The sequence below is a fragment of the Canis lupus genome, chromosome 21, assembly GCF_003254725.2.
Source record: "Canis lupus dingo isolate Sandy chromosome 21, ASM325472v2, whole genome shotgun sequence".
Taxonomy (NCBI): domain Eukaryota; kingdom Metazoa; phylum Chordata; class Mammalia; order Carnivora; family Canidae; genus Canis; species Canis lupus.
Window position 1 is genome coordinate 33,841,910 of NC_064263.1, and position 27,988 is coordinate 33,869,897.

The window sequence follows — 27,988 nt, forward strand, 5'->3', positions numbered from 1 at the left end:
ACCCACAATCCTAGATATTGAATGCCAAATGTTCGTCTCACTGAAAGACAGGACATTAGACACTTTAAACATCAGCGAAATTGAATTCAGCTATCCTTAGTCACTGACTAATGACTCTATTCCTATTTGTACATTTTTTAAGTAATACTATGTCCTTCCCGGAAGTTCTTTTTGCATTCCAGATTACGACAGGGACTAAAGTACAACAAAGGAAAAATGCAAAAAGTCAAGTGTCAAGACCAGAGAGTTAGAAGCATATACACATATGTAGGTAAGTCTGGGTCAAATTCCTGTTCAGTAGGATATTAATCTTTATAAAAAATTTTAAAGAAATACCACCTAATTTATCCTAAAGAAAATTCTGCCTTAGTATCAAATTTAAAATGTGACCAGAGAGTGTGTATTCTAATATAGGTAAGGGGAAAGTATTTACAAAGCATTTTTAAAATTTTTATAATAGTATTTGCACCATACATCCTGTTTTTCTAATGTCATGTGATAATGGAATATAAGAAATGTTCCCACCAATTTTTCATTCTCCCACTTTAGAATAGAAACTAAATACATCTGCTCTTCCTCTACCTCCAAATCATAGATAGCAGTATTAAAATAGTTAAAATTTATTTCTAAAATTTACATAGAGGAGTTTCAAAAAACAATTTTATAATAGTAGAAATCACCAACATTCAAACAGCTCTACACACAATATACCTAAATTGACTGGAGTTCATTTAACAAATGACTACTGTCTTTACTTCTACTACTGATTACCTGATGGAGCACAAAAAAATAAAACAAAAAACTAAAAAAAAAAAAAAAAAAAAACAGAAAAACAAAAAACAAACACCAAAAAAAACAAAAACCAAAAACAACACATCTTCCTCTGTTAAAGTCACATCTGCAGGAAAAAGGCTACTAAAAAAAGAACAGTCTGCTGTTCCAAGTTAATATCCTGCCAGTAGATATTTTGCAATGCTCAGGGCTGGAAAATGTTTTCAAAGAAAAAATTTCATATTCTTATATACTTAAGGCAGAAATTCTAGACTTAGAAAATTAAAATGGTAGTACTATTCATTACTATATTTTACTGATAAATATAATGTCCTACTGCCACCTTTGTCTCAATCTCTAATTTTCTAAAACTCTAGAGAACAAAAGTTATCTCAGTATTCCCTGTTCTCCTTTGCCTTCCATATCAAATGTATTTACCACTTAAGATTCATGTGTAAATACTAGTATCAACAAAGTAGCGACAAATTTCCTTTTAAATCCAGAAAGAGGGGCACCTGGGTGGCTCAATAGGAAGAACGTCTGACTCTTGACTTTGGTATCACGCCTCACATGGGGCTCTGGGATGGGCATGGAACCTGTTTAAGATTTTTTTTTTTTAAGATTTTATTTATGAGAGACACAGAGAGAGAGAGATGCAGAGACACAGGCAGAGGGAGAAGCAGGCTCCACACAGGAAGCCCGACGTAGGACTCCCAGGTCTCCAGGATCGAGCTGGGCTGAAGGTGGCGCTAAACTGCTGAGCCACCCAGGCTGCCCCAGAACCTGTGTAAGATTCTCTCTCCCTCATCTCTCTTTCTCTCTCTCCGCCCCCCACCCCCCACCCCCCCCACCCCCCCCTCAGAAAGAAAAGGAAAAGGAAATTAAAAAAAACAGAAAGTGAGAATATGGATTAGGTAAAAAAAAAAAAAATTTTGAAGCACAATTCCAGTTGAACTGCACTTATTTTTTTTTAATTTATTTTTTATTGGTGTTCAATTTACTAACATACAGAATAACCCCCAGTGCCCGTCACCCATTCACTCCCACCCCCCGCCCTCCTCCCCTTCCACCACCCCTAGTTCGTTTCCCAGAGTTAGCAGTCTTTACGTTGAACTGCACTTAATCTTTCAAATAAAGCAAAAGTTTAAGTTAAATGTTATTTAACTGTATGTATATCACTGCAAAGTTAAAAGGAGATTTAAAAATTCTTAACCAGGGCAGCCCCAGTGGCTAAGTGGTTTAGCGCCTCCTTGAGGCCAGGGCCTGATCCTGCAGACCCAGGATCGAGGCCCATGTCGGGCTCCCTGCATGGAGCCTGCTTCTCCCTCTGCCTGTGTCTCTGCCTCTCTCTCTCTCTCTCTCATGAATGAATGAATGAATGAATGAATAAATAAATAAATAAATAAATAAAATCTTTTTTTAAAAGTTATTTAAAAAAATTTCTTGGGATCCCTGGGTGGCGCAGCAGTTTAGCGCCTGCTTTTGGCCCAGGGCGTGATCCTGGAGACCCGGGATCGAATCCCACGTCGGGCTCCGAGTGCATGGAGCCTGCTTCTCCCTCTGCCTGTGTCTCTGCCTCTCTCTCTCTCTGTGTGTGTGTGACTACCATAAATAAATAAAACAATTTTTTTTAATTTTTTAATAAAATAAATAAATAAATTCTTAACCAACTGATGTGTTATTATCTTATAGGCATGGTGAAAATCATCCATGAGAGAACTTGATTCATTTGTTTCACAAATCTATTCAATTTACTATTAAAAGGGTTCTCTGATTCCAACTCCAATGGCTAATTAAAGATTGCTTAGTAAATCAGAATTGAACAGCATGTGAACCAAAGAATATTTAATTTCTTGGAATGAAATTATTTACGACACATGGTATCATCTACCTAGTAGCTTGTCTTACGATTCCTTATGGGTTTTGAGGGGGTCTTTTTAAAGATTTTATTTACTTATTTGGGGAAGGACACAAACTGGGGAGGGGACACAGGGAGAGGGAGAAGCAGATTCTGCATTAATGGAGCAGAGAACCTGATACAGAGCTCAATCCCAGGACCTGAGATCATGACCTGAGCTGAAGGCACCCACTTAACCAATTGAGCCACCCAAGCACCCCTAATTCCTTATGTTTTTATGCTTATTTCAGTGATTCACAAATCTGAGCATGCTGCAGAATCACCTAGGAGGCTTTTACAATTTTTCAGTGCCAGGACCCCATCCCAAACCATATAAATTAAGAGCATCTTGGCAGTTAGACCTTGGTATCAATATTTTGTTTAGTTCTGATCATGGTAAAAACACAAATTTATCATCATAGCCATTTTTAAGTGTGCAGTTCAACAGCATTACCTATATTCACATTGATGTGCAATAGATCTCTAGAACTTTATCATCCTGCAGGGCCAAAACTCTAGATTCACAACATCTCACAATTTACCTTACCCTACAGTTCCTGGCAAATGCCATTCCACTCTTTGTTTCTAAGAGTTTGACTATTTTAAAGACTTAATATAAGTGAACCTCAAGGTTCATCCATGTTGTATCATAGGACAGGATTTCCTTCTCTTTTAAGGCCAATGTTCTATTGTATAAATATGCCACATTTTCTTTATCCATTCATTAGTCAATGAACACTTGGGTTGCTTCCACATTTGAGCTATTATAAATAATGCTGCTTTGAATTTGAACATGGATATACAAATATCTCTTTGAGACTCTGCTTTCAATTCTTCTGAATACATATCCAGAAGTGGATCTGCTGGATCATATGATAATTCTATTTTTAATTTTTTGAAGAAACACTATACAGCAGCTGTACCATTTTACATTCCCATCAACAGTGCACCAGGGTTCCAAAGTCTCCACATCCTTGCTAACACTTGTTATTTCAGGAGTTTTTTCAACAGTACTCATCCTACTCAGTATGAGGTGGTATCTCACTGTGGTTTCAATTTCATTTCCCTATTAGTGATGACTGCTAACATTCAATAAATGGAGGTTATTCTCCAAAGAAATGGAATTGACATCCAGAAGAGAAAATAATCATGCAGAGAGATAATTATTGAAATATTCTTAAGATAACAGACAAAATTTTCAGATAAGACTGGTTTGCATCTTCCAACCCACTCAGCCTGCTTACTTCCTTGAACATTTCCTGTAGAATATTCATTCTTTCCATCGAATTCTGTTCCTAAGAAAGAATTTAATATAAATTTGGGGAGGTTTCTCATTTCCCCCCAGAACATTTACATATAAAGCCTTAACACTGTTTAGATAGGGAAAGATTCTTTTTTTTTCACATGGTAAAAAGAAGAAACTTTAAGCCACAACTTCAAAACAGAGGTACTCAGGGCTGGTTTTCTCACAAGCCAGTTTTAAAAATGACTCTTCAGTAGTTGGTCACCTATTTCTCCTAAGGCTAATTATTTTTTAATGTAAACTCTACATTCGCATGACCCCAAGATCAAGAATCCTATGCTTCACCAGCTGAGCTAACCAGATGCCCCAACAGTACCTTTTTTTTTTTTTTTTAAGTAATTTCTATGTCCAACATGGGGCTCCAACTCACAACCCTGAGATCAAGAGTTACATACTCTACTGACTGAACCAGCCAGGCGCCCCAAATGATTTTTAAAAACAAAAACAGCCAACATCAATAAAAGAATATATGCGGGCAGCCCCGGTGGCCCAGCGGTTTGGCGCCGCTTTCTGTCTGGGGTGTGGTCCTGGAGACCAGGGATCAAGTCCCATGTCAAGCTCCCTGCACGGAGCCTGCTTCTCCCTCTGCCTGCCTGTCTCTCTGTCTCTGTCTCTCTGTCTCTCTCTGTCTCTCTCTGTCATGAATAAATAAAATATTTTTAAAAAGGGATCCCTGGGTGGCGCAGCGGTTTGGCGCCTGCCTTTGGCCCAGGGCGCGATCCTGGAGACCCGGGATCGAATCCCACATCGGGCTCCCGGTGCATGGAGCCTGCTTCTCCCTCTGCCTGTGTCTCTGCCTCTCTCTCTCTCTCTGTGTGACTATCATAAGTAAATAAATAAAAATTTTTAAAAAAATATATTTTTAAAAATAAAAATAAGTAAGTAAATAAATAAATAAATAAATAAATAAATAAATAAATAAATAAAAGAATATATGCTGATACACACCAAGCACTTACTTGAACACTGCAGAATAAACTGTATATTTCTTACGTATTTTAGAATGTGGAGCAAGAACTCAAAACAGGTACAGGAAATTTGCTTAAAATTTGAATCATAAAAATTTTCCTACATCTCATTTGTTCAACATCCTCAATCACACAGAATATGACCAACATCCTAAAAATAGGCCAAACAACCAAACAGTTAAGGAGTAAAATTAGACATCAAAAATCTTTGTTAAAATGCACTTGGTGTGGCACCTTGGTGGCTCAGAGGTTGAGCGTCTGCCTTTGGCTCAGGTTGTGATCCCAGGGTCCTGGAATAGAGTCCCACAATAGACTCTCCTGCAGGAAGCCTGCTTCTCCCTCTGCCTATGTCTCTGCCTCTCTCTGTGCATCTCTCATGAATAAATAAAATGAAAGAAAAAAAAAGAAAAGAAAAGAAAAGAAAAGAAAAGAAAAGAAAAGAAAAGAAAGAAAAGAAAGAAAGAAAGAAAGAAAGAAAAGAAGAAAGAAAGAAAGAAAGAAAGAAAGAAAGAAAGAAAGAAAGAAAGAAGAAAGAAAGAGAGAGAGAAAGAAAACACAGATGCTTAGTTTTTCTCATAAGAATCCTTTGACTCTCAATGAGTTACTGGATACTATCAGTTTATACATAATTTTAGTAAATTTAATTATATTATTTTCCAATCAGAAACAAATGCATTGACATTGGGTGTGAAGATGGAGATGTGGAAATCTGAACACACACTCATTTAGGTTGGCCCTTCTACCTACATATTTATTGCATACTACTTGGAAGCACCACTTATTACAGTACATTATGAAAATTTATATTAAGTAGCCTTACACATCACAGATTTAACTATATTAATATGTAATCTTAGGGGCATACCTAAGGTATGGTATATACTTTACCAGGTCACACATGTGCAGGCATGCACACGCACACACACACACACACACACACACACACACCTTGTCTGCACCTTTCTTCTCTTTTGGCACGCAGATACTCAAAACTTGATTCCTCATGAGTCACCACATAAGTAACTCATAACTTTGGTTTATCCCTCCCTGCCTAGTCTCACCATTCCAACCACTTGACTCAACTAGAGGAAACCTCCTTCCAGTTTCCCTACTGAAAGTGAAGAATTAATTGGGATTAAAGTGTCTCAAAATACTATAAAACTGAATCAAAGAATGTTCACCTTTGAAAGAGAAAGGCAGGGAGGAAGAGTACTGAGGAAAAGAAAGAGAAATAAGAAGTAAGACATGAGGCCCAGGTCACAAATACCTGTAATTTATTTGTGTAAAATATTCATTCCTCCACTCTTAGCTTATTTATGACACTTTGGAGTATTATATACTATTAATACTTGTTCTGCTTTCTCCCTCTTAAATATCAATAGGAAACACTGAAGACTTCTCCTATTAAATTGGGTAATTTCATAAAATGCCACAACAGAAAATCTCCCAGAGAATGATACTATTTCAGTTTTCATACTTATATGAAGAAAATTATTTTTAAAATACAATTAAAATCACCTACCTCTACTTGAAAAAAAAGTAAAATCTTATGTCACAAAAGGAAACAAATATTCTTTCATTGCTTCAGATCTAGCTATAAACATACACATGTAATAGTTTTTTAAATAAAAATTTGTTATCTATCCACATCATCTTTTTCTCACTTAATGGTATCATAAAGAACTTTCCAGACAATCTATCTAATTCTTTTCCATAAATCTGAAACTTGGTCTATTTACCTAACCAGAAACCTAGTAGAAGAAATACCAAAGAATATGCTTGTTGTAACAATTTAAAACCTCATCATTAATGTGTGAATATGCTTACCCAGTTACCAACACTTACTTATAGACCTTTATAATTTGGCCAATCTGACTGCTGAACTCTTCATTCACTGTTATTTTAATTTGCCTTTTAAAATTATGCCTGAAAAAAAAATAATAAAATAATAAAATAAAATCATGCCTGAGATTAGAGGTAGCTTCTCATAGTTACCGGCAAAGTGAATTTCTCCTTCATTGAAAAGACAATTTGTATTCTATTTTTTTCTATTGGGTTTTATTCATTTCTAGGTGCTCATTAATTAAGGATATCAACCTTTTTGTGTTTTAACTTAGGTTACAATGTCTACCACCGTACATAGTGCTAAGAAACTTATCCAAAACTGGGAAATGAAAAGAAAATATACAGTACATCCTTTCAATGTCATGCTGGAGCACAGTTTTAATAAGCCCACCAAAGGATTATTTAATTTTTGAGACTATACCTGTAATGGACTTTTTAAGTTATTACTTGATTGAAGCATCTATGAGAATACAGAAGAAGCATACTGTACACAAATTTGGCACTCAAATAACTGTTGAATAAATTAACAAAATGGCTAATATTTTATTAGGTCCAAAGACTTCACACAGATACTTATACCATTAACAACAACTTTTCTCCCCTACCAAAAAAAAAAAAAAAAATGATTCTTACTTCTGAAAACTAAAAGCAAAGATGATTTTTTGAAAAGGGTCACCACGAAATAATCACCCTACCTATCTTACAACATGTTCTAATACCAAGAACCAATAGCCAGATAAAGAATCTATAGTGGTAAATCACACATTGGTAAAAGACTTTGATGACTGTGAAATTGATTAAAGTATAGTTACTGAGCTTCAAATTCTTAAAAAAAAAAAAAAAAAAAAACTATTGTTGTTCAGACTGAAAATGAGAAATAAATATATTTTGTCAGTTTTATTAAATTTATATATCAATTTATAGGAAAAAAGGTTCAACAAAAATAAAAGTGAATTTATAAAAGTGTAAATCTTTCATCAGTTTAAAACAAGTAGGGGAAATAGCTGTGTTTTCTTTCAAACTTTACTTCCTAATTATTTTATATGAATAAGTATTTATTTTTCTGTTTGTTTTCTTATCTAGTTTAATTCAGCTATCAACACAGGAATTTCTCTCCACCTGGACCAATGCAGATAATATCCAAACAAACTGACCACAAGCTCAGAGTCATGTTTCCCATGGAATACTATTTCTTGCTACTTTGCTATTATTTCCTTGGTGGTAATAAGCCTTGAGAAAAATGGTTCTGTGTTACCTACATGCAATTTTTCTCTTCTCCTCAAAGCAATCAATAGCTATTTATTAAACATAAGAGCCATGCATTATGCTTAAGCATTGAGAAAACTAAGAAGTTAAATTACAGTTAACCCTTGAACAACAGGAGTTTGAACTGCAGAAGTATGCTTATATGTGGATTTTTTTTATTCAATAAATACAGCACAGCACAATAAGTGTATTTTCTCATCCTTACGATTTTTTTTTTTAAGATTTTCTTATTTATTGGGACGCCTGGATGGCTCAGTGGCTGAGGGTCTGCCTCAGGCTCAGGGCATGATCCAGGAGGCCTGGGATCGAGTCCCACAACAGGCTCCCTTCATGGAGCCTGCTTCTCCCTCTGCCTGTGTCTTTCTCTGTCTCTCTCTTTGTGTCTCTCATGAATAAAATAAATAAAACCACACAGAGAGAGGCAGAGACCGACACAGGCAGAGGGAGAAGTAGGTGGGGAGCCTAACGCAGGGCTCGATCCTAGGACCCCTGAGCCAAAGACAGACACTCAACCACTAAGCCACCCAGGTAAGGTGTCCTCACAATTTTCTTACTAACACTTTTTCTCTGGCTTATTTTATTGTAAGAATATAGTATATAATACATAAAACATACAAAATATGTGTTAATTGGTTATTTATATTAGTGGTAAGGCTTCAGGTCAACAGTAAGCTATTAGTTGTTAAGTTTTTGGAAAATCAAGTTATCATACACAGACTTTTGACTGCACAGGAAAGGGGAAATGTGGGCGCCCTAAACCCATGTTGTTAAACAGTCAAGTGTATATGAATTTTTGCCTGTAAAAAGAGACCAAAGAAAGGCATTACAAGTAGAAATTTGCTGAATCCTATGACAGAATCCCATGTGAAACAATATGCAATGAAAGATACTGACAAAATGTTCTGGAACCCCAACTGGTAGAAAATAATAATAAATATAAGCTAGATAAAAACAAAGACTTAAAAACATTTTCTTACTTTGTGCATAAAATATTACAATAAAAAGAATTTTACAAAGTCATAGTGACTGAGATAGTACCATCACAAATGTGTTATCATGCTGTAAAAGTTCAAGAATATTTTCTAGAGGAAGCTGAGTGGCTCAGCAGGTTAAGCATCTGCGTTAGGCTCAGGTCATGATTCCAGATTCCTGGAATCAAGCCCCACATCGGGCTCCCTGCTGAGAACTCCTCCCTCCTGAGGACTCCTCCCTCCTGCTTGTGCTCTCTCTGTCTCAAAAATAAATGAATTCTTTTTCAAACAAAAAAAAACTTTTTTTCTAAAAAATAATTGAAAATAAAAGCACTAAGAAAACTGAACATAAACTCATAGAATAAATGATTTTAGCAAGGCTGCAAGATAACTACAAATCACCGATGAAAGAAATTACAGAAGACCTAAATAAATGGAGAGAAATTCTGGATTCATGAATTAGTAGAATGATACTGTTAAGATGTCAATTCTCCCCCAAGACTGAACTACAGATTCAATGCAATCCCCATCAAATTCCCAGAGGCTTTTTCATAAATATCCATAAGTGAGAGTTAACAAATTCACAGAGATTTGTATCACCACTATTTTCTGAACTTGATTTAACCTTCAAGTCTTTTCTACCATAATCAGACTCTGCATTATCATTATAACTACTTAATATATATGCATAGCCAGGATAATTTTTAGTGCCCTACTTAGAACCATAAAAAAAAGTCATGACTAGCTTTCTTACCAGACCCTTATTCTGACTGTATATGTCATAAAAATAGTAAATAAGGCTTTGTAGTTAAAAAAAAAAAAATCAAAACTATGCTTCTGGCCAAAAGTTTAAGTATGACAAATGTTTGCTGAATAAACATATAAGAATAAATGAACCTGAGACACATTCTAAGATGTTGGAACTATGTAAGAGTTCCATTGTCATTTTCTATGATCTTTTATACTCAAAAAACTTCATGTTCCCATTACACACAGAAAAAAGTTTAAACCCATTAATGAAGTGTTAAAAGCCACAAACTGGCCCCTACTATCTTTTGCAGCTTTCTCTTCTGTTATGAACTAATATCCCTTCAAATCCAAAATAAATACTAAGCTTCAGGCAATTTAACATCCTATCTCAGAACTTTTGTTAGAGCAGTAAAGAGCCTTTTCTCTTTAGCATAATCAAATTTCACTTATCTTTCAATCACTCTTGCTGCATAATAAATTATCCCAAAACACAGTAGCGAAATTAAGCATTTTATTATGGTCATAGAGTCTATAGATCAGGAATTCTGATAGTGCAGGGGCAAAACACTATTCTCATTCTCTAAACAAATATCAGCATAGAGGAATAAGGAAACAGATTAGGGGAACCTGGGTGGCTGAGTAGTTGAGCGTCTGCCTTCAGCTCAGGTCATGACCCTGAGTCCTGGTATCGAGTTCTGCATCAGGATCCCTACAGGGAGCCTGCTTCTCCCTCTGCCTATGTCTCTGCCTCTCTCTGTGTGTCTGTCTCTCATGAATAAAATTAAATAATTTTTTTTTAAAAAGACCAACAGAGGGATCCCTGGGTGGCGCAGCGGTTTGGCGCCTGCCTTTGGCCCGGGGCACGATCCTGGAGACCCGGGATCGAATCCCATGTCGGGCTCCCGGTGCATGGAGCCTGCTTCTCCCTCTGCCTGTGTCTCTGCCTCTCTCTCTCTCTCTGTGACTATCATAAATAAATAAAAAATAAAAAAAATTAAAAAAAAAAAAAAAGACCAACAGATGGGCAGCCCGGGTGGCTCGGCAGTTTAGCGCCGCCTTCAGCCCAGGGTGTGATTCTGGAGACCCAGGATTGAGTCCCACGTCGGGCTCCCTGCATGGAGCCTGCTTCTCCCTCTGCCTGTGTCTCTGCCTCTCTCTCTCTCTGTGTCTCTCGTGAATGAATAAATAAAATCTTTAAAAAAAAAAAAAAAAAGACCAACAGATTATGATTAGTTATTTCAGGAAGAGAGTATTTAACTGTAAATTTAATAATTCAACATTTAAATTTATTTTAATTTGACTAAAATGGCTTAAAATGTTTCAAAAAATAAATTTAAGTATCAGCTACATTTACCTGTTTTGTTTAAACAATTAAATATATTTTCCTGAACAAAACTATCCAAACTATTTTTTAGCAGTGTAATTGGAAATGCTTCACCTTGAAAATAATTGATCATCTATTTTAATTCTACTGTAAAGCAATGTTCCACATTTTGCAACTAGATAAAACAGATCAGGCTTAACAAACACTTCAAAGAAAAAAATTTATAAATATGGCGGATATGAAATGGAGGCATTTAGTTCTTGCTGGGTTTTTTTTTTACCCCAAGTCAGTGTAAAAACGTCAACTGCTAAGTAAAAACAAGAACAGGCATGAATGGGGAGGATAAATAACCAAAAAAGGATAAAGGCAGAACTGGGGCAATTACCTAATGTGTTAAATTCATAATCATACATGACTTATACCTTCTGGAATTGGGGTGAAATCATTATAGAAACATCAGTCAGCATTTCTTGTAAGACTCTTAGATAACTAAAGGGTTCCTCCCAGTTTTCTATGCTAAAAGTTGCCATACATCTCCCTTGGAGGAGAATGCATTTATATATATTACCGCCAAATCTTAGATTCTGATATACATGATCTCACCTTCAAAAGATTCAATAATATTTGAAAATGTCTATTTTCAGCTATGCTACACACACCATAATTAATAACTCTAAAAATGTCTATAGTCCAAGTAATCCAGTTCTAAAGAGCTTCTGTAATGGTAACAAAAAAAACTTAGCACATGTTTATTCACCTAGCTCCCTTTCCTTCCATTGACCAGAAAAAAAAAAGACCACAGATTTCATATACCAATGACACCTTTCACTAGGATTCCTTTCCTCCCAAGAAACAGCACACCTGAAAGTGTTTTAAAAACTGTAAAATGATACTCAAATGTTACTATTGCACAGAGCTTCTTTTCTTAGCTATAAGAACAACTCTTACACAATTTTTTATAGATCATGAAGTATACAGCAGGTAATTAGCAGATAAATTAGTGAATGAAAGGAATAAAAAAAATGATGAACACTTCTGAATTTTCATTTTAACCCGAAATATAAATGTAGATCATTTTATTATAATGTGAAATTTTTTGGTTGTTTAGAAAAATATTATTCTTTCTATTGCTTTATCATAACCCAAACTAAATTTTGAACATAATATGAAATTATTGACTGAATAGCTTTGGCTACCATGAGGAATTTCTAGCTTTGGAGATCATTTCAACTTCTCCTCCTGTTCATATTTTGATCCATCTATCTCTGTCATAAATGTATACAATACCAACATCATTCATAATTTTATTTTCCAACTAATCACCAACATTACTGCATATCACCTTCACTAAGTATAGGAACACATAATTTTATAGATGGCAGTTGATAAAGTATTTTCAGTTTCTTTTTGCAATTCATTAATTTCTGTAGTACTGTCAAACTCCCTGATTGGTCATTGTTCCATTTGTAGAACTTAAATTTTTTACCTTTACTGAATCTCTCAGTCCATGTGCAGAATTAAAGATATTAATTCTATTAATTTTGAAAAATCCCTTATAATTATCTTAATTTCCTCACTATTGAGATCTGAAGAAACACTGAGTGCCTACATAAATATGGCATCTCAAGTCAAAGCATACTCTAAGATATGTATAAACAATGAACCAAAGACACAGTAGATTCTGGCTGAAAAAAAGGAAAGAAAATTCCATAGGTGAACAGAATTGGCATGAATGTTAAATATAAAGTAAGAAGGGAAGACATAGGGATTCCAAAAGAAATGAATAACTTGATCAAAGGTACAGATGTAGGAAATGCACTCCATAATGAATTTTTGGAAAAGAAAATCAGTTTAACATGGTTGGAATACAGAATATATGAAAAGAGGCTGAAAAGGATAGTAATACTAGATGAGGCTTTCTTAGAATAACTTGATGATGATTGAAGATAATCCTCCAATAAGAATGATTCTTTAAAAAAAAAAAAAGATTTATTTATTCATGAGAGACACAAAGATAGAGAGAGGGGCAGCGACATAGGCAAAGGGAGAAGCAGGCTCTTTGCAGGAGCCCAATGTGGAACTCGATTCCACATCCCAGGATCATGACCTGAGCTAAAGGCAGCAACCCAACCGCTGAGCCACCCGGGGGGTCTCTAAAGAGAATGATCCTGTAGATAATGGGACATCACCAGAACTTTTGGAAAAAGAATGTCAGAATCAGATTAGTATTCAGGAATAAAAGAATAATAACTCTAGAAACAGTGAAGTGTAAGCAGTGATTAAGAAGTAAGACTATATGGGAAATTGTTGCAATTACCAAGAAGAAATATTTAAGAACCTCAAATATTAAATAGTAAAAGCCAAGACAGACCATATTCTGGGCCATGAAAAAATCATTCACTAAATTGGAAATTATTTGGATCACATAAACCACATTCTATGACCACAATGGAATTAAATTAAAAACTAATAAAAGCGAGATTATCTACAAAATCCTCAAACAGTAAGAAACACAATTCTAAATAACCTGTGGGTCAAAGAATAATTTAAAAGGGAAGTTAAAAAATAGTTTAAACTGAATTAAAATGAAAACATAATTTATTAAAGTTTGTGAGACGCAGTTAAGGCAATGCTTTGGGATTAATTTATAGTACTAAATATTTTTTATTAGAAGAAAATTAAAGTCTCAGATCAATGACTTCAACCTCCACCATAAGAAATTAAGAGGGAAGTCTGGAATTTGGAGAAAAAAAAATCAAAACACAAGAACGTATCAAGCCCAAAGTAAGCAAAAGAAGGAAAATAATAAGGATGAGAAAGCAATCAATGAAATTAATAACAGAAAAGCAAAAAAGAAAATCAAGGAAACCAGAAGCTGGCTAACTGAAAAAATCAACAGAATTAATAAAATTGATGGACTTGATGGACTATCAAGGAAAAGGTTTTAGTTTCAGATTTTACATTTACATCAATATCTATTTGGAGATCTTAAGTTGTGAATGGAGGTTCATTTGTTAATGAATTACACAATTGTTTTGGCATCATTTATTGAAAATGTTATTCTTTTTTTCCACTGAACTATCTTTCTAACCTTGCTAAAAAAATCAGTTTTGTGTCTGTGTGTGTGTGTATTTATATTTAGATGCTCTTTTCTGTTCTATTGATGGAATTAATATTATTTTATTAACTATACTGACTCCAGTATTAATGGAGTCAATTAATGTACTTTAATAATATGCCTTCAAGTCAATTAGTTTAAGTGTTTCAACTTTGCTCTTATTGTCATAGTTATTTTTCCTATTCTAGTTCTTTCACATTTCCATATGAATTTGAATTCCAATAGTTCATTGCAAATAAATATTCAAAAGTAATTTTTACACATTGAGCTTAAATTTTACAAACTCCCTGAATTCATTTATTGGTTCTGCTATTGTTTGGAGATTCCTTAGGATATTTTACACATTGGTTCATTTTATCTTCTCATTTCTGTAATTTTTATCCTTTTTTTTTTTTTTTGCCTTCATCATGATATAGCTTGAAAGACAGTTTCTGACCTATCTCCCAGTTTACTAATTCTAGCTCAAGCAACTCCTAGTACGCTATCAAGTCAATCTTCTGGATACTTATTTCAGTTACTGTATTTTTTCAGTTCTTAATTTAGTTTAGCTCTTTTCTTAGTTACCAATACTCTGGCAAAATGTTAATCTTCTATTTTCCTTAAACATATCAAAAACAGTCTTGTCTGAATGCCACTATCCCTTGTAAGTCTGTTTCTGTTGTCTATTGTATCTTAGTTTTGTTTTTTTGGTTTTTTTTTTTTTTAAGATTTTATCTATTTATTCATGAGAGACACAGGCAGAGGGAGACGCAGGTTCCATGCAGGGAGCCCACATGGAACTAGATCCCGGGTCTCCACGATCAGGCCCTGGGCTGAAGGCGGTGCTAAACCACTGAGCCACCAGGGCTGCCCTTGCATCTTAGTTTTTTTTTATCCCATTGTCTTGTCTCCTTGATGTCTGATTACTTTCAACTGAATGCTGAATATTGTATGTTTTTAAAAAAAAGTTTAAATAATTTTATCTTCCTCCAAAGTGAATTTATGTTTTCTTTTAGCAGGCAGCAGCTAGCCTATAGGCTCTAGAAAGAACAGATAACCTTAATCCAATCAGGAGTTAAAATAATTCAAAGCTTGGTGAGGGCTGATCTATTTCTACTTCACCCATGCATCTACAATGTAGCCTTTTATAACAGGTGGTAATAAACCCAGAAACTGATTTAAGTTAAAAATGGAAGTTACCCACCTTCTGACTCCAAAAAAAACTGCAAAATTCTGACTTCCTATTTTATTATTGAAAGCTCTTTGAATAACTATTTTTTCTCTATATATCCAGATTTGGTGTTTAACTAACCAGACTTACTTTTTAATTGTAATAAACAGCAGTGAGCTACAATGTTGTTCACATGGAAAATAAATGGCTAGTCAACTTTATTTTTGCTAATAGTTATAATTCAGTAAATGTTTCACTATCACTCAGAAGAAATTTGTTTTATACTTTGGTCCCACTTAATCCATAATTTATTTTCCCTCAAAATAGAATATTCAACTGTTAGAACATAGAAGTCGTTTCTAGAGACATTAAATTTTGTAACACCATTGCCATGTTCTGCTAATAGATAACATTTCAAAAAGGAAAAATAAAACTTAGAGTCTAAAAATATATAAAGTGTTCTTGGTTCAAGAAAAGCTGCAATAGGGACGCCTGGGTGGCTCAGTGGTTGAGCACCTGCCTTTGGCTCAGGTTGTGATCTTGGGGCTGTGGGATCAAGTACTGCATCGGGTTCCCCACAGGAAGCCTGCTTCTCCCTCTGCCTATGTCTCTGCCTTTCTGTGCCTCTCATGAATAAATAAATAAAATCTTAAAGGAAAAAAAAGAAAGAAAAGTTGCAATACCATGCTAAAATATATCCTGTCCCCATATATTTGAATTTTTCAAGGTGAGATATAAAATGAGACTTTGGGGCAATGCCAAAAAAATTAAATATATCTTTATAGTCTAGAAATTCTATGTGTTCTTTTGTTAAAATTTCATTTTATTTCTACTTCAGAAGAATGGTGATATATATCTTAAAGTGTGTGTGTGTGTGTGTGTATATATATGTATAAAACCACATATGTCATGTTAAATAGCTAAATATCTTTTGCATTTCTGATAATTTTCAATTCCATCTTATTTTAAAATAGAGAATCTTTTCAAATGTCTTCTTAATTTTATTTTCTACTTCTACCAGTGTTTTCATATTACAGGAACAGTTAGAAATAGGGAAAACTGCCAAGCAATTAAACTTTTTATATCTTTAAAAAGATCCAAATTGTCATGCTAACAGATCGTTTACTTTATGGAAAGTAACTAAGTATCACAGGTTGCTAGATAAAACCTATTTCTATATAGAGTTGACCTTTCAATTCACCAAAGCTTAAAAAATAAAAATAAAAATAAAGCCAAACCTAAATGATTGGAAAGTAGGCTTTTTAATGTTAAAAAACTGATTCCCAAAAAAAAACCCCAGTATTCCCTTATACTCATCTAAATAGTTTCAGCTTCAACTTGAGAGTATAGTGTAAAGAGCATGAACACTGGAGCCAAACTGCCATGACTTAAAATCCAGAACCGGGATTCCAGGGTCTACCACAGTTACAGCTAACATAGACCTTGAACAAACTGTGTGACCTCTTCATGCCTCAACTTCCTCATCTATAAAATGGAAATAATTAATACTTTGTAAGGTCATGAGATTTAAATATGTAATTTTGTAAAGCTCTTAAAATAGAACTAGAGACATACTAAGCACTATAGGTGTTTATGAAGATTTTTTTTTGGCGAGGGGAGACTGGCAGCGGCTTTATTTGGGAAAAGACACTTGAATCAGCTTTCGGTTGGGGGCATGGACAAGAAGGGGTATCCAGGGCAATAGACTCCCCCTAAGGGTAGGCTGGGGACCAGGGCTGAGCCTTACGTGGGTCTCTTGTACACAAGGCTCCCCTGCACAGCTCCTTCCCTCAAAGGCTTCATGGGGCCACAAGAACAAAGAGGCTGGGAGGGCCCACTGTGGCTGTTCACTTGGGCAGGACGTCAGACGACTCAGACACCAGCTTCCCATCACGAGTCTCGATCTTCTTCACAACCACAGCCTTGGAGGAGCTGCTGCGACTGAAGGAACCGCCAGGGCCAAAGCTGGACTGGAAGGAGCTCTGGCCATAGTTGAGGCCAGGGCTTGTGAGGCCCCCATAGGCCAAGTTCAGGCCACCGGAGTAGCCGCTGGTTGTCTTCGTATGGATGCTCATGTTCTGCATCCCAGACTCCAGCCAGATGTTCTGCATCTCCTCGCCCTCCAGCAGCTTGTGGTAGGTGGCGATCTCGATGTCCAGGGCCAGCTTGACGTTCATGAGCTCCTGGTACTCACGCAGCTGCTGGACCATGTCCTGCTTGGCTCGCTGCAGGGCGGCCTCCAGCTCGGCCAGGACCTTGGCATTGGCATCCTTGATGGCCAGCTCCCCGCGCTGCTTGGCGTTGGCAATGGCGGCCTCCAGTGCAGCCCTCTGGTTTTTGAGAGTCTCGATCTCAGCCTGGAGGCGGCTGATGCTCCGGTTCATCTCAGAAATCTCAGTCTTCGTGCAAAGGAGGTCATCCCCGTGCTTCCCAGCCAATGTCTGCAGCTCCTTGTACTTGATCTGGTACATGGTCTCGGCCTCCACCCGGCTGCGGTTGGCAATGTCCTCGTACTGGGCCTTGACCTTGGCAATGATGCCATCCAGGTCCAGGGAGCAGCTGTTGTCCATGGACAGCACCACGGACATGTCCGAGATCTGGGACTGCAGCTCATGGATCTCCTCTTCATACAGCTGCCGTAAGAAGTTGATCTCTTCGGTCAGCCCTTCCAGGTGGGACTCCAGTTCTATCTTGTTCATGTAAGCTTCATCCACATCCTTCTTGATGAGGACAAATTCATTCTCCATGTCTCCACACAATTTGATCTCATCCTCGTATTTATTCTTCAAGTCCTCCACAAGCCCCTGCATATTGCCAAGCTCCACTTCCAGCTTCAGCTTCTCCTGCCCCGGGGTGTCCAGCTGCCTCCGGAGGTTGTTGATGTAGCTCTCAAACATGTTGTCTATGTTGCTCCGAGCGGTTTTCTGCTGCTGCAGAAGGCCCCACTTGGTCTCCAGGATTTTGTTCTGCTGCTCCAGGTGTCTGAACTTGTTGATGAAGGAGGCAAACTTGTTGTTGAGGCTGTTGATCTACTCCTTCTCCTGGGTGTGCACCGCCTGGATGTTGGGGTCCTCCTCCAGCTTAAGGGGGCTCAGCAGGCTCTGGTTCACTGAGACGGCCGTGATGTCCCCCACCCCCGGGCCCGCCGTAGCCCCCAACCACACTCATGCTGCTGTTCAGGCCACCCTGGAAGCTGCCGCTGCTGCTGCCCACCCGGGAGAAGGCAGAGGAGCTGATGTGGGAGTCGGGCCCGCTCATGCAGGAGTGGCTGCTGAAGGCCTGGGGGCTGGAGGTGGACACCTTGCAGAATTTCTGGGTCACCCTGATGGACATGGTGGAGGCTGGAGTGGAGGCGAGGAGGCTGAACCTGACAGAGTTTCCAGAAGGAGTGCGAGAAGCCGCTTCTAGGTGAGCTGAATATATTTTTTAAACATATCTAATAACCAAATTCAAACTCTCCATCCCCCCAAACAATGCCTCTTTCATCATATTTCAGAAAATGACTTCAAGACAAAACCTTGCCTCTTTCTATACCTTAACCTCTCTTTTCAGTGAGTCCTTCATTTAGTTGCCATATAGGCCAACAAGATCTGGCCAGAGAAGGGTAAAAGAACAAAGGAGAAAAGGGAGAAGAAGGAAAAGGGAAGAGGAGGGAAGACAGAGGGAGAAAAACTGAGGAATTACAGCAGTATATGTACCAAAATGTTAAGACTGGTTATATATCTAGTTGAAGAGAATACAAGTGATTGTATTCTTTTTTTTTTTCTTTTTAAAGATTTATTTATTTATGAGAGAGAGAGAGAGAGAGAGGCAGAGACACAGGCAGAGGGAGAAGCTGGCTCCATGCCGGGAGCCCGATGCGGGACTCGATCTGGAGACTCCAGGATCGGACCCTGGGCCAAAGGCAGGCGTCAAACCGCTGAGCCACCCAGGGTTCCCTATTGTATTCTTTATACACTTTGATGTCTTTCTGAGATCTTCTACAAGATAAAAATAAAAATATGCTTCCCTTTTCATCAGAGAGCAAAAAGCTGTTTTGAAAATGTCTTTAATGGTATTCTGGATAAAAAATCTAAGTTCTCCATTAGTTGGCTCCTACACCTTCTGCCACTCTTTGTATGTCTTGTATCTGTACCCCACAGAAGCAGCTACTCTCTATCCAGAACATGATCCCCATTTACCTCATCTGGCCAACTGTCACCCACATAGCTACTTCCATCTTCTCAACAGTCTTCTTGGACCACGCCTCTGTGCCCTTCAAATGCACTGTTCCAACCTAGGTTAACCCACTTAGGATCTACCTTTAGAACCTAGTGTATACATATAGCACATATCCCAATAAGTTTAATAAGTACTATTTATAAGTTTGTCTCCCTCTTTCCTGGAGATAAGGGTACATATTTAACTTTTTTTCCTACTCCAGCATCGAAAGTAGTACCTGGCGCACAGTAGTGGACCAAAAAGTTTGTTGTGCTAAAGACTCCAAAGTCATATTATTTCTATTCTATTATGTTGCCTCTCTAGAGCTGTTTAAAACTTGAAAAGGGGGATCCCTGGGTGGCGCAGCGGTTTGGCGCCTGCCTTTGGCCCAGGGCGCGATCCTGGAGACCCGGGATCGAATCCCACATCGGGCTCCCGGTGCATGGAGCCTGCTTCTCCCTCTGCCTGTGTCTCTGCCTCTCTCTCTCTCTCTGTGTGACTGTCATAAATAAATAAAAAAAATATTAAAAAAATAATAATAATAAAAAAAAATAAAAAAAAATAAAACTTGAAAAGGTGAATTTCTAAAACAGTATATTCTCAGTCTGGGATTATTCAAAGTCAAACAGAAGGCTACCATTCTTGTTCCTTTAGTTAATTATTTATTCACCAAATATTTATTTACTACCTCATATATACCTGACATTGGGGATGTGAGGATAAGCAAAAACGATGGGTTTTTCCCATAATACTTTGAGGTGAGGAGAGAAGGGCAAATAATGGCTAAATACTCAAAGCTACTAAATAAACACTAGTGAACTGTCCCTGAAATTAAGAAGTACATTTTTAATAGAACATATAATGAAAAATATCACCATATTCGGAAAGATCGAAAATTGTGAATTAGAAATGAGGTTCGGTTCCTTGAAGACAACAATTTTCAATCTTTTTTTGGTATTTTGGCTGCCACATAAATGGATATGTCCAGAGTTATGCATTATTTCTACAACAAACTAAATAACTCTACTAATAAACAAGGCATGCTGCCTCATAGTGCTTATCAGTTATACTACCCCTTCTTTATTTTTTTAAATATTTATTTATTTATTTATTTATTTATTTGAGATAGAACAAGTGGAAGGGAGGGGCAAAGAGAGAGGGAAAGAGAGAGAAGCAGAATCCCTGTTGAGCAGAAAGCCGAATGTGGGGCTCCATCCCAGGACCCCAAGACCATGACCCAAGTCAAAGGCAGATACTTAACCAATTGAGCCACCCAAGGGCCTCTTCCTTAAAAAGCAAACCAGGGGCATCTGGCTGGCTCAGTTGGTAGAGCATGTGACTCCTGATCTTGAAGTTATGAGTTTGAGCCCCAGTTTGAGGGTAGAGTTTACTTACAACAAGAACAACAACAACAAAACCCAAAGCAGTTCTTTATGACTTGCAAAGCCAAGAACTTCAAGAGAAACCAATCTTAATTTCCTAACCACAAATAATTTATCCAGGGGTGTGTGGATGAAGGATGCCCTATAAGAACTCTATACTGGAGGATATGATAGAGACAACTAGCTGCCCATCCAGTATCTATTATTCCCTTCTCCCCCTACTAGGAGATTTTATTGGGAGTGGCAATACACCCAACTTTAAAACAAACATAAAGGCCACTAATTTTTTTTTTCCTTTCTTGTAATTAGGTATTGTTACATACTAGTTCTAGGCTAGGAGATGTAAGTAGAAGTCACTGGGTACACTTCTTGGAAAGCTCTTCTTAGAAGGAAGAAGACTCAGTCACATTTTTAATCTTCTCCCCCCCTTTCCCTTCTTTCTGCCTAGAATAAGAACATGAAGGTAAGGATAACATCCCATAAAGGGAGGAAAAGAAAGTTAGAGCCTGAGCCTTTAATGAAATCACAAAATTGCTATACCAGCACCAAACCATCTACTACTTCCAGACTGCCTTATTTTACAGGGAAGAAAAACACATCCTAACCTCACTGAAGGCACTCTTGTGGGTTTTCTGTTATTTGCAGTTGAATCTAAGCCTAACGAATGCTGATGATCATTAATGGAACTAAATTAAACCTCTGAAAAAAAATTAAACCTCTGTCCTTGGGAGCAATGGAAGAATATAATTCACAAAGACATACATAGCCAAGAATGAAAAGACCCACCCTAATGCTGAACACTCAAAGCAGAGTTGCCAGAAATAAGAACTCAGGGTATAAAGCTATCTGAGCAAGATTCTTCCTCGCAACTAGACAAAGCATTAACTACAACGGCATTGCATTCTCTTCTGGTCAGGATATTAGAATGCAGCTGAGAACAGCATTATTTTTTAAATGACATTAAATATTTTTTAAAAATTAAATAAAACAGTAACAAATTTTGAGAGATGAATTATCAGTATCCAATTGCTAGGCACATTCCATATTCAAACACATTCATCTGGCATGCAGTTAAACAGACAGGCTCATTAAACATTTACAAGAAATGGACAGGGATCCCTGGGTGGCGCAGCGGTTTGGCGCCTGCCTTTGGCCCAGAGCACGATCCTGGAGATCCGGGATCAAATCCCACATTGGGCTCCTGGTGCATGGAGCCTGCTTCTCCCTCTGCCTATGTCTCTGCCTCTCTCTCTCTCTCTCTCTATCATAAATAAATAAAAATTAAAAAAATTAAAAAAAAAAGAAATGGACAGAAAAGGGTATACATAGCATAGCTTATTTAAAAGTGATGGGTAAAAAAATAAAAAAATAAAAAAAATAAAAGTGATGGGTAGAGGGAAATCAGGGAAAAGCAAACCAAAACTATATGAATTCCGCAGATTTAAGAATAACTATGGATAGTCCTTTTATTTGTGGGGATTCTTCCAGTCTGGTAGTTTTCCTTAGACTGTCCCTTTCATCTGTAATTTCTGAAAAACAGCTTTTCCAGTTAAGTCTTTAGGTTAAAGTTCCTCTGAGAAAGCAAACTGCTTCCTGCAGATGCCATGATAACACTAGGAAGTATAAGAAGGTAGAGGTCAGCAAAAACTGTGCAGGATAATAAAAAATAACAGACAAATTCATTGAAATTAATGTCATGGAATGAAGTCTAGCAGAAAAAAATGAAATTTGACATCTGAGCTTTGGATTTAATTGAGCTAAGACAGTGTCCAGATAAGGATAACAAAAGTAGGAAATAAACATCTTTAATACGGCATTAAAAGCATTAAAAAATTATAATTACAGTAATAAAACATATTCAAACACCTTTTCTCCATCTCCCACTTCCACTACCTTTCCCTTCTAAAACTAACATGATTTAATAATTAAACCGGTGCAATTAACTTTCTATACTTTGATTCTATAAATTTGAGAGGGTATAGAGAGCAGGAAAGAAAAGTCTCCTGGAATTGCTCTAAGTGAAATAAATTCTTTTTATATCACTAAATTTTATCCCCAAATCACAATATTATTTTGGAAAACATAACCTAATAATGACAACAGTAACAACAGCTAACACATAATGATTACTATGTACCACACACTGTTCTAAGAACTTTATGTATATATTAATTCATTTGCTCCTCATAATGATTCCATAAGGTTAATATTATTTTTATTCTCATTAGAGTGATGAAAAAAAAGGCATAGTCTTTAAATAATTTGCCTAAGGTCACAGAGTTACCATGTGAAGCCAGAATTAAAACTCAAACACTGAAGTTCTAGAGTCCATGCGCTTAATCATTCTATCAAATTGTCTTTTTTAGGTGTTACAACACCTAAATTAATTTGTAGTCAAACTGGACAGGTCTGAAATTATTTCTACTTTTGCACTAACTTGTCAAGGTACTGCTATCCTCCCAGTCACCCAAATTTGAACCTGTATGATAACTTTTAGTCTCTTAGTGCATTCCATATTCAATCAGTCATTCAACCAAACCCTGTCAATTAAATACCACTCTATTTCCACTCTTACTGCCATCATCCTAGTGATTCCATAGCAAAAAACTGCATCAGCTTTTAAAGAAGCCAATAGTTCATGCCAACCTTATAGATAAAACATCTTTTTCAAATGAACTGCTGTCTCTTATGCCAGCTTTATGGGGTATAATAACAATATTTTACATTTCCCCATAAAAGTTCTCTTTATTAATATCAGTCCATCATTCTAGCCTATATATTAACTTTCCCTTCCAGATATATACCAAACATTGGATAAGCAAAACTTTAAAATAAAACTTTATCAATCTTATTTCCTTGGGATCCCTGGGTGGCGCAGCGGTTTAGCGCCTGCCTTTGGCCCAGGGCGCGATCCTGGAGACCCAGGATCGAATCCCACGTCGGGCTCCTGGTGCATGGATCCTGCTTCTCCCTCTGCCTGTGTCTCTGCCTCTCTCTCTCTCTCTCTCTCTCTGTGTGTGTGACTATCATAAAAAAAAAAAAAAATCTTATTTCCTATTCCATTACAGATACTTTACGTCTTTAGAAATAAAATCTACAGGAAAGGACAGTCACTGGATCAAATGACCTTTTAACTCCTGGTGGTCTCACTTCAATTACCATAATCATAATTTATACAACACTCAAGAAAGCACAGGGCTTCCTTTAAATCTTTTGTTTTTAAAGATTTTATTTACTTATTCATTCATTCATTCATTCATTCATTCGAGACACATAGAGGGAGGCAGAGACATAGGCAGGCTCCCTGCAGAAAGCCTGATGTGGGACTCGATCCCAGGGCCTGGGGATCAGGCCCGGAGCCAAGCGGAGCTGAAGGTAGATGCTCAACCGCTGAGCCACGCAGGCATCCCTCCTTTAAACCTTTTTGATTTCAATGGGTATCAATGAGGCAGTTTGGAGATGTTAAAAGACATTACCAAATAGAAACAAACAAAAATAGAGGCTTACAAGCTTAAAAACAGTCCACAGTATATGATAAATCACAATGTTTCCAACCGTTTTACACTTCCTTTAATACAAGGCTGCTCACAGTCCCTGATCTCAAAATCACAACACAAAGATGGCCCAGCCAAGTGGTGCAAGGCATCACTTGGCAATTTCCACACCCCGCTCACAGCTTGCTTGCTCTTAGCATTCATAAATCCTAATCTATCCCAAACCAGAAGGTCATCCAAAACCAAAAAACAACTTTGAAGGTCCCTTATATGGATTCTTTGCTTCCCAGCTACCCCCCCACCAACACACACACTTTTTTAAATAATTTATTTATTGGGATGCCTGAGTGGCTCAGTGGTTAAGCATCTGCCTTTGGTTCAGGTTGTGATCCTGGGGTCCTGGGATCGAATCCCACATCCAGCTCCCTGCAGGGAGCCTGCTTCTCCCTCTGCCTGTGTCTCCATCACTCTGTGTCTCTCATGAATAAATAAATCTTTAAAAAAAAAAGAGAAAAAACTGGGACGCCTGGGTGACTCAGCGGTTGAGCCCCTGCTTTGCCTGGGGCGTGGCGTGATCCTGGAGTCTCAGGATCAAGTCCCCACATCAGGCTCCCTGCATGGAGCCTGTTTCTCTCTCTGCCTGTGTTTCTGCCTCTTTCTATCTCTGTGTCTCTCATGAATAAATAAGTAAAAATCTTTAAAAAAAAAAAAAAAAGAGAGAGAGAGAGAATTTATTTTTTAATGTATTTGAGAAAGAAGAGTGAGCAAGACAGCACAAGCAGGGGGAGAGTCAAAGAGAGAGGGGAAAAGTAGGCTCCTACACTGAGCAGGAAGCAAGGCTTGATCCCAGGACCAAGGGATGAGTTGAAGGTGGATGCTTAACTAACTGAGCCACCCAGGCGCCCCCCAGCTCCCTTTATGCCAGTATGTGGGAAGTGCTTTCTTCTGCTCTTCCTCTTGCAAGGCAGAGAGAAATAATAGTTAATGCTGACCTATACCTTGGATCCTCCTATTTCATTTCTGTTTTAAATATGGAAGAAATGCCTCATTTAGCTGCTTGGAACCATTAAATGACTTCAGTAAAATGGTTAATCTTTTACTTTCATATACAAAGAGTAGCTGACCTGAACCAAAAAGCTGAGGTGATCTGAGATTATAAAATACATCATTATTGGCATTTGTAACTTGTCACAGATATTAATCCAATGTGATATGGAGAAGATTAACTTCACATTATCTGTGGCCTTGTAAGGTCTTTATATCCTTATAGCACTACAGCTAACACCTCTAAAATGATACCAGAGCATTAGCAAGAACTCACAATTTCACTAGCAATAGCAGGCACTAGTCTGCGGTCTCAATATGATCTACTGCAAAGCTAGCTAAAACAAATATCCAAAGATATGTCAGAGTTGGAATTTCTTTTTGAAAAACAGAAGGCAACTTAAGATCCTAAGCATACATTGACACAGTATAACATCCAGCATTACATGGAACAAGATCTCCATTTTAGTCATTTCAAGGAGATTATATGTCTGAAATCCCACTCTCAATGTAATATTATTAAATAGGATGATAAGGGGGTGCCTGGGTGGCTCAGTGATTGAGCGTCTGCCTTTGGCTCAGGGTGTGATCCTAGGTCTGAGGATCAAGTCCTGCATCAGACTCCCTGCAAGGAGCCTGCTTCTCCCTCTATGTCCCTGCATCTCTCATGAATAAAAAATATTTAAATAAATAAATAGGCTGATAAGTTTCAACATTCTGCCCTGCATATGTACTAGAAAATCTAATTTTATTAGATTAATAAGAGTCCTATAGTATTTGTTCTTTTCTTGTTTTGTTTGTTTTTAAATAATCTCTACACTCAATGTGGGGCTTGAACCTACAACCCCAAGCCCAAGAGTCACACATTCTACCAACTGAGCCAGCCAGGTTGCCCCAAGTCCTATAGTGTTTGTAATATAGTGATACATCCAAACATTTTAGAACCTCCAACTTTCAAAAGAGGAATTTGAATATATAAATATTTTATTTTTTTAATATTTTATTTATTCATGAGAGACACAGACTTGAGAGAGAGAGAGAGAGAGAGAGAGGGAGGCAGAGACACAGGCAGAGGGAGAAGCAGACTCCATGCAGGGAGCCTGATGTGGGACTTGATCCCGGGACTCCAGGATCACACCCTGGACTGAAAGCAGGCGCCAAACCGCTGAGCCACCCAGGGATCCCCGAATATATAAATATTTTAATACAAATTTAGTAAACAGGCTTTTTTTTATTTTATTTTTTTATTCATGAGAGACACAGAAAGAGAGAGGCAAAGACATAGGCATAGGGAGAAATAGGCTACCTGCAGGGAGCCAGATGTATGACAGGATCCTAGGCCCTGGGATCATGCCCTGAGCCTAAGGTCTAACCGTTGAGCCACCCAGGTGTCCCAAACAGGCTTTTAATACGGAAAAACCATATTATTTCCAAGTACAGGAACAAAAACTAGAATATTAACCCAAACAGGTCAGGTTAGTGCTATAAATTTATGGAAAAGAGCAAGACCTTTGAAGATGATATGTATAAAACTATGAAGGTGAATTTATATAAAAGAGAATGTTTGCCATCATTATAAATATGTTACAAGCCTGAATATGAAGGCATAGGTCACACCTGTCTTATTTACCATTGAACTCTCAGCACCAAACAAACTGCACATAATAGGCACTAAGAAATCACTTAAAGATAAATCACCGGAAGTATTTAATATAGGCTAAAGACACTTGACCACCTGGCAAGAGTATTCGATACAAACTGACTTAACCATCAAAACAAAGGTTAGAATTTGACCAGGAGACTCTAAGGATTTCATAACATTTTCATCATCATACCAAATTTTTAAATTATTAGTTTCTGGACTCTACTCTTAATCTTTTTTCATGTTTAGAAAGTGATTCTTCACTATTAGTACTAGCAGCATCACATCATTCTACTTATAGCTGTCACTGTCACCAAGAGACAACAGGTTGTTCTGTGACATAAAATTACACATGCTACCTAGGTAGAACAATATAATTAAAATGCATCTTCCAGAATTTAAAGAGGCCACATTTACTTTAAAAGAATCTCTGGCTGATGGAATGAGTGGAAGTATCACTCATGAACAGGGAACTTCTTGTGCCTCTTTTTTAACTCTGAGCATGTCTCTTCCTCTACTTCTCTGGCCTATTAGAAAGTAAAACATTTAAAACCAGAATCCAGGATTCTACTTCATCTTATTTATCAGTACTCAGGCAAAACTGTCTCTGCCTGGGAAAAGAACCCACTGTGCCTCAAACAATGGAAATCATAATTAATTCACAAATTGATAGCACATCTAAGTTTTATATCAGTTTATTTCTAAGTACATACTACTGAATTTGAGAAAAATACTTAACATCTTACCATATTCTTAGTGAAATCTTTCAGTCAGTTATAAACCCAATAGTAGAATATAACTTTTTCATTAGAATACTATGGCTGTCATAATCAAAGTTATTCCCAAATCCACATGTTCTATAG

General features: G+C 37.2%; 2 protein-coding genes and 1 long non-coding RNA gene across 5 annotated transcripts in view; all 3 read right to left on the reverse strand.

Annotated features, from left to right (window-relative positions):
* Window positions 1–27,988, reverse strand: part of SBF2 (SET binding factor 2) — a 454,884-nt gene that overhangs the window by 325,483 nt on the left and 101,413 nt on the right. The window lies entirely within an intron of this gene.
* On the reverse strand, window positions 1,864–27,925 carry LOC118351875 (uncharacterized). The gene is made up of 3 exons (XR_004808053.2): window positions 27,872–27,925; window positions 6,785–6,865; window positions 1,864–3,963 (listed from the first exon to the last, which is right to left on the reverse strand). It is a non-coding gene; the product is annotated as an uncharacterized LOC118351875 (long non-coding RNA).
* LOC112667616 (keratin, type II cytoskeletal 8-like) lies at window positions 16,983–18,711 on the reverse strand. Its single transcript, XM_035704296.2, is given in 2 exon segments — window positions 16,983–18,504; window positions 18,506–18,711. Coding segments are annotated over 2 exon segments (1,485 nt in total). The 5' UTR covers window positions 18,697–18,711; the 3' UTR covers window positions 16,983–17,210.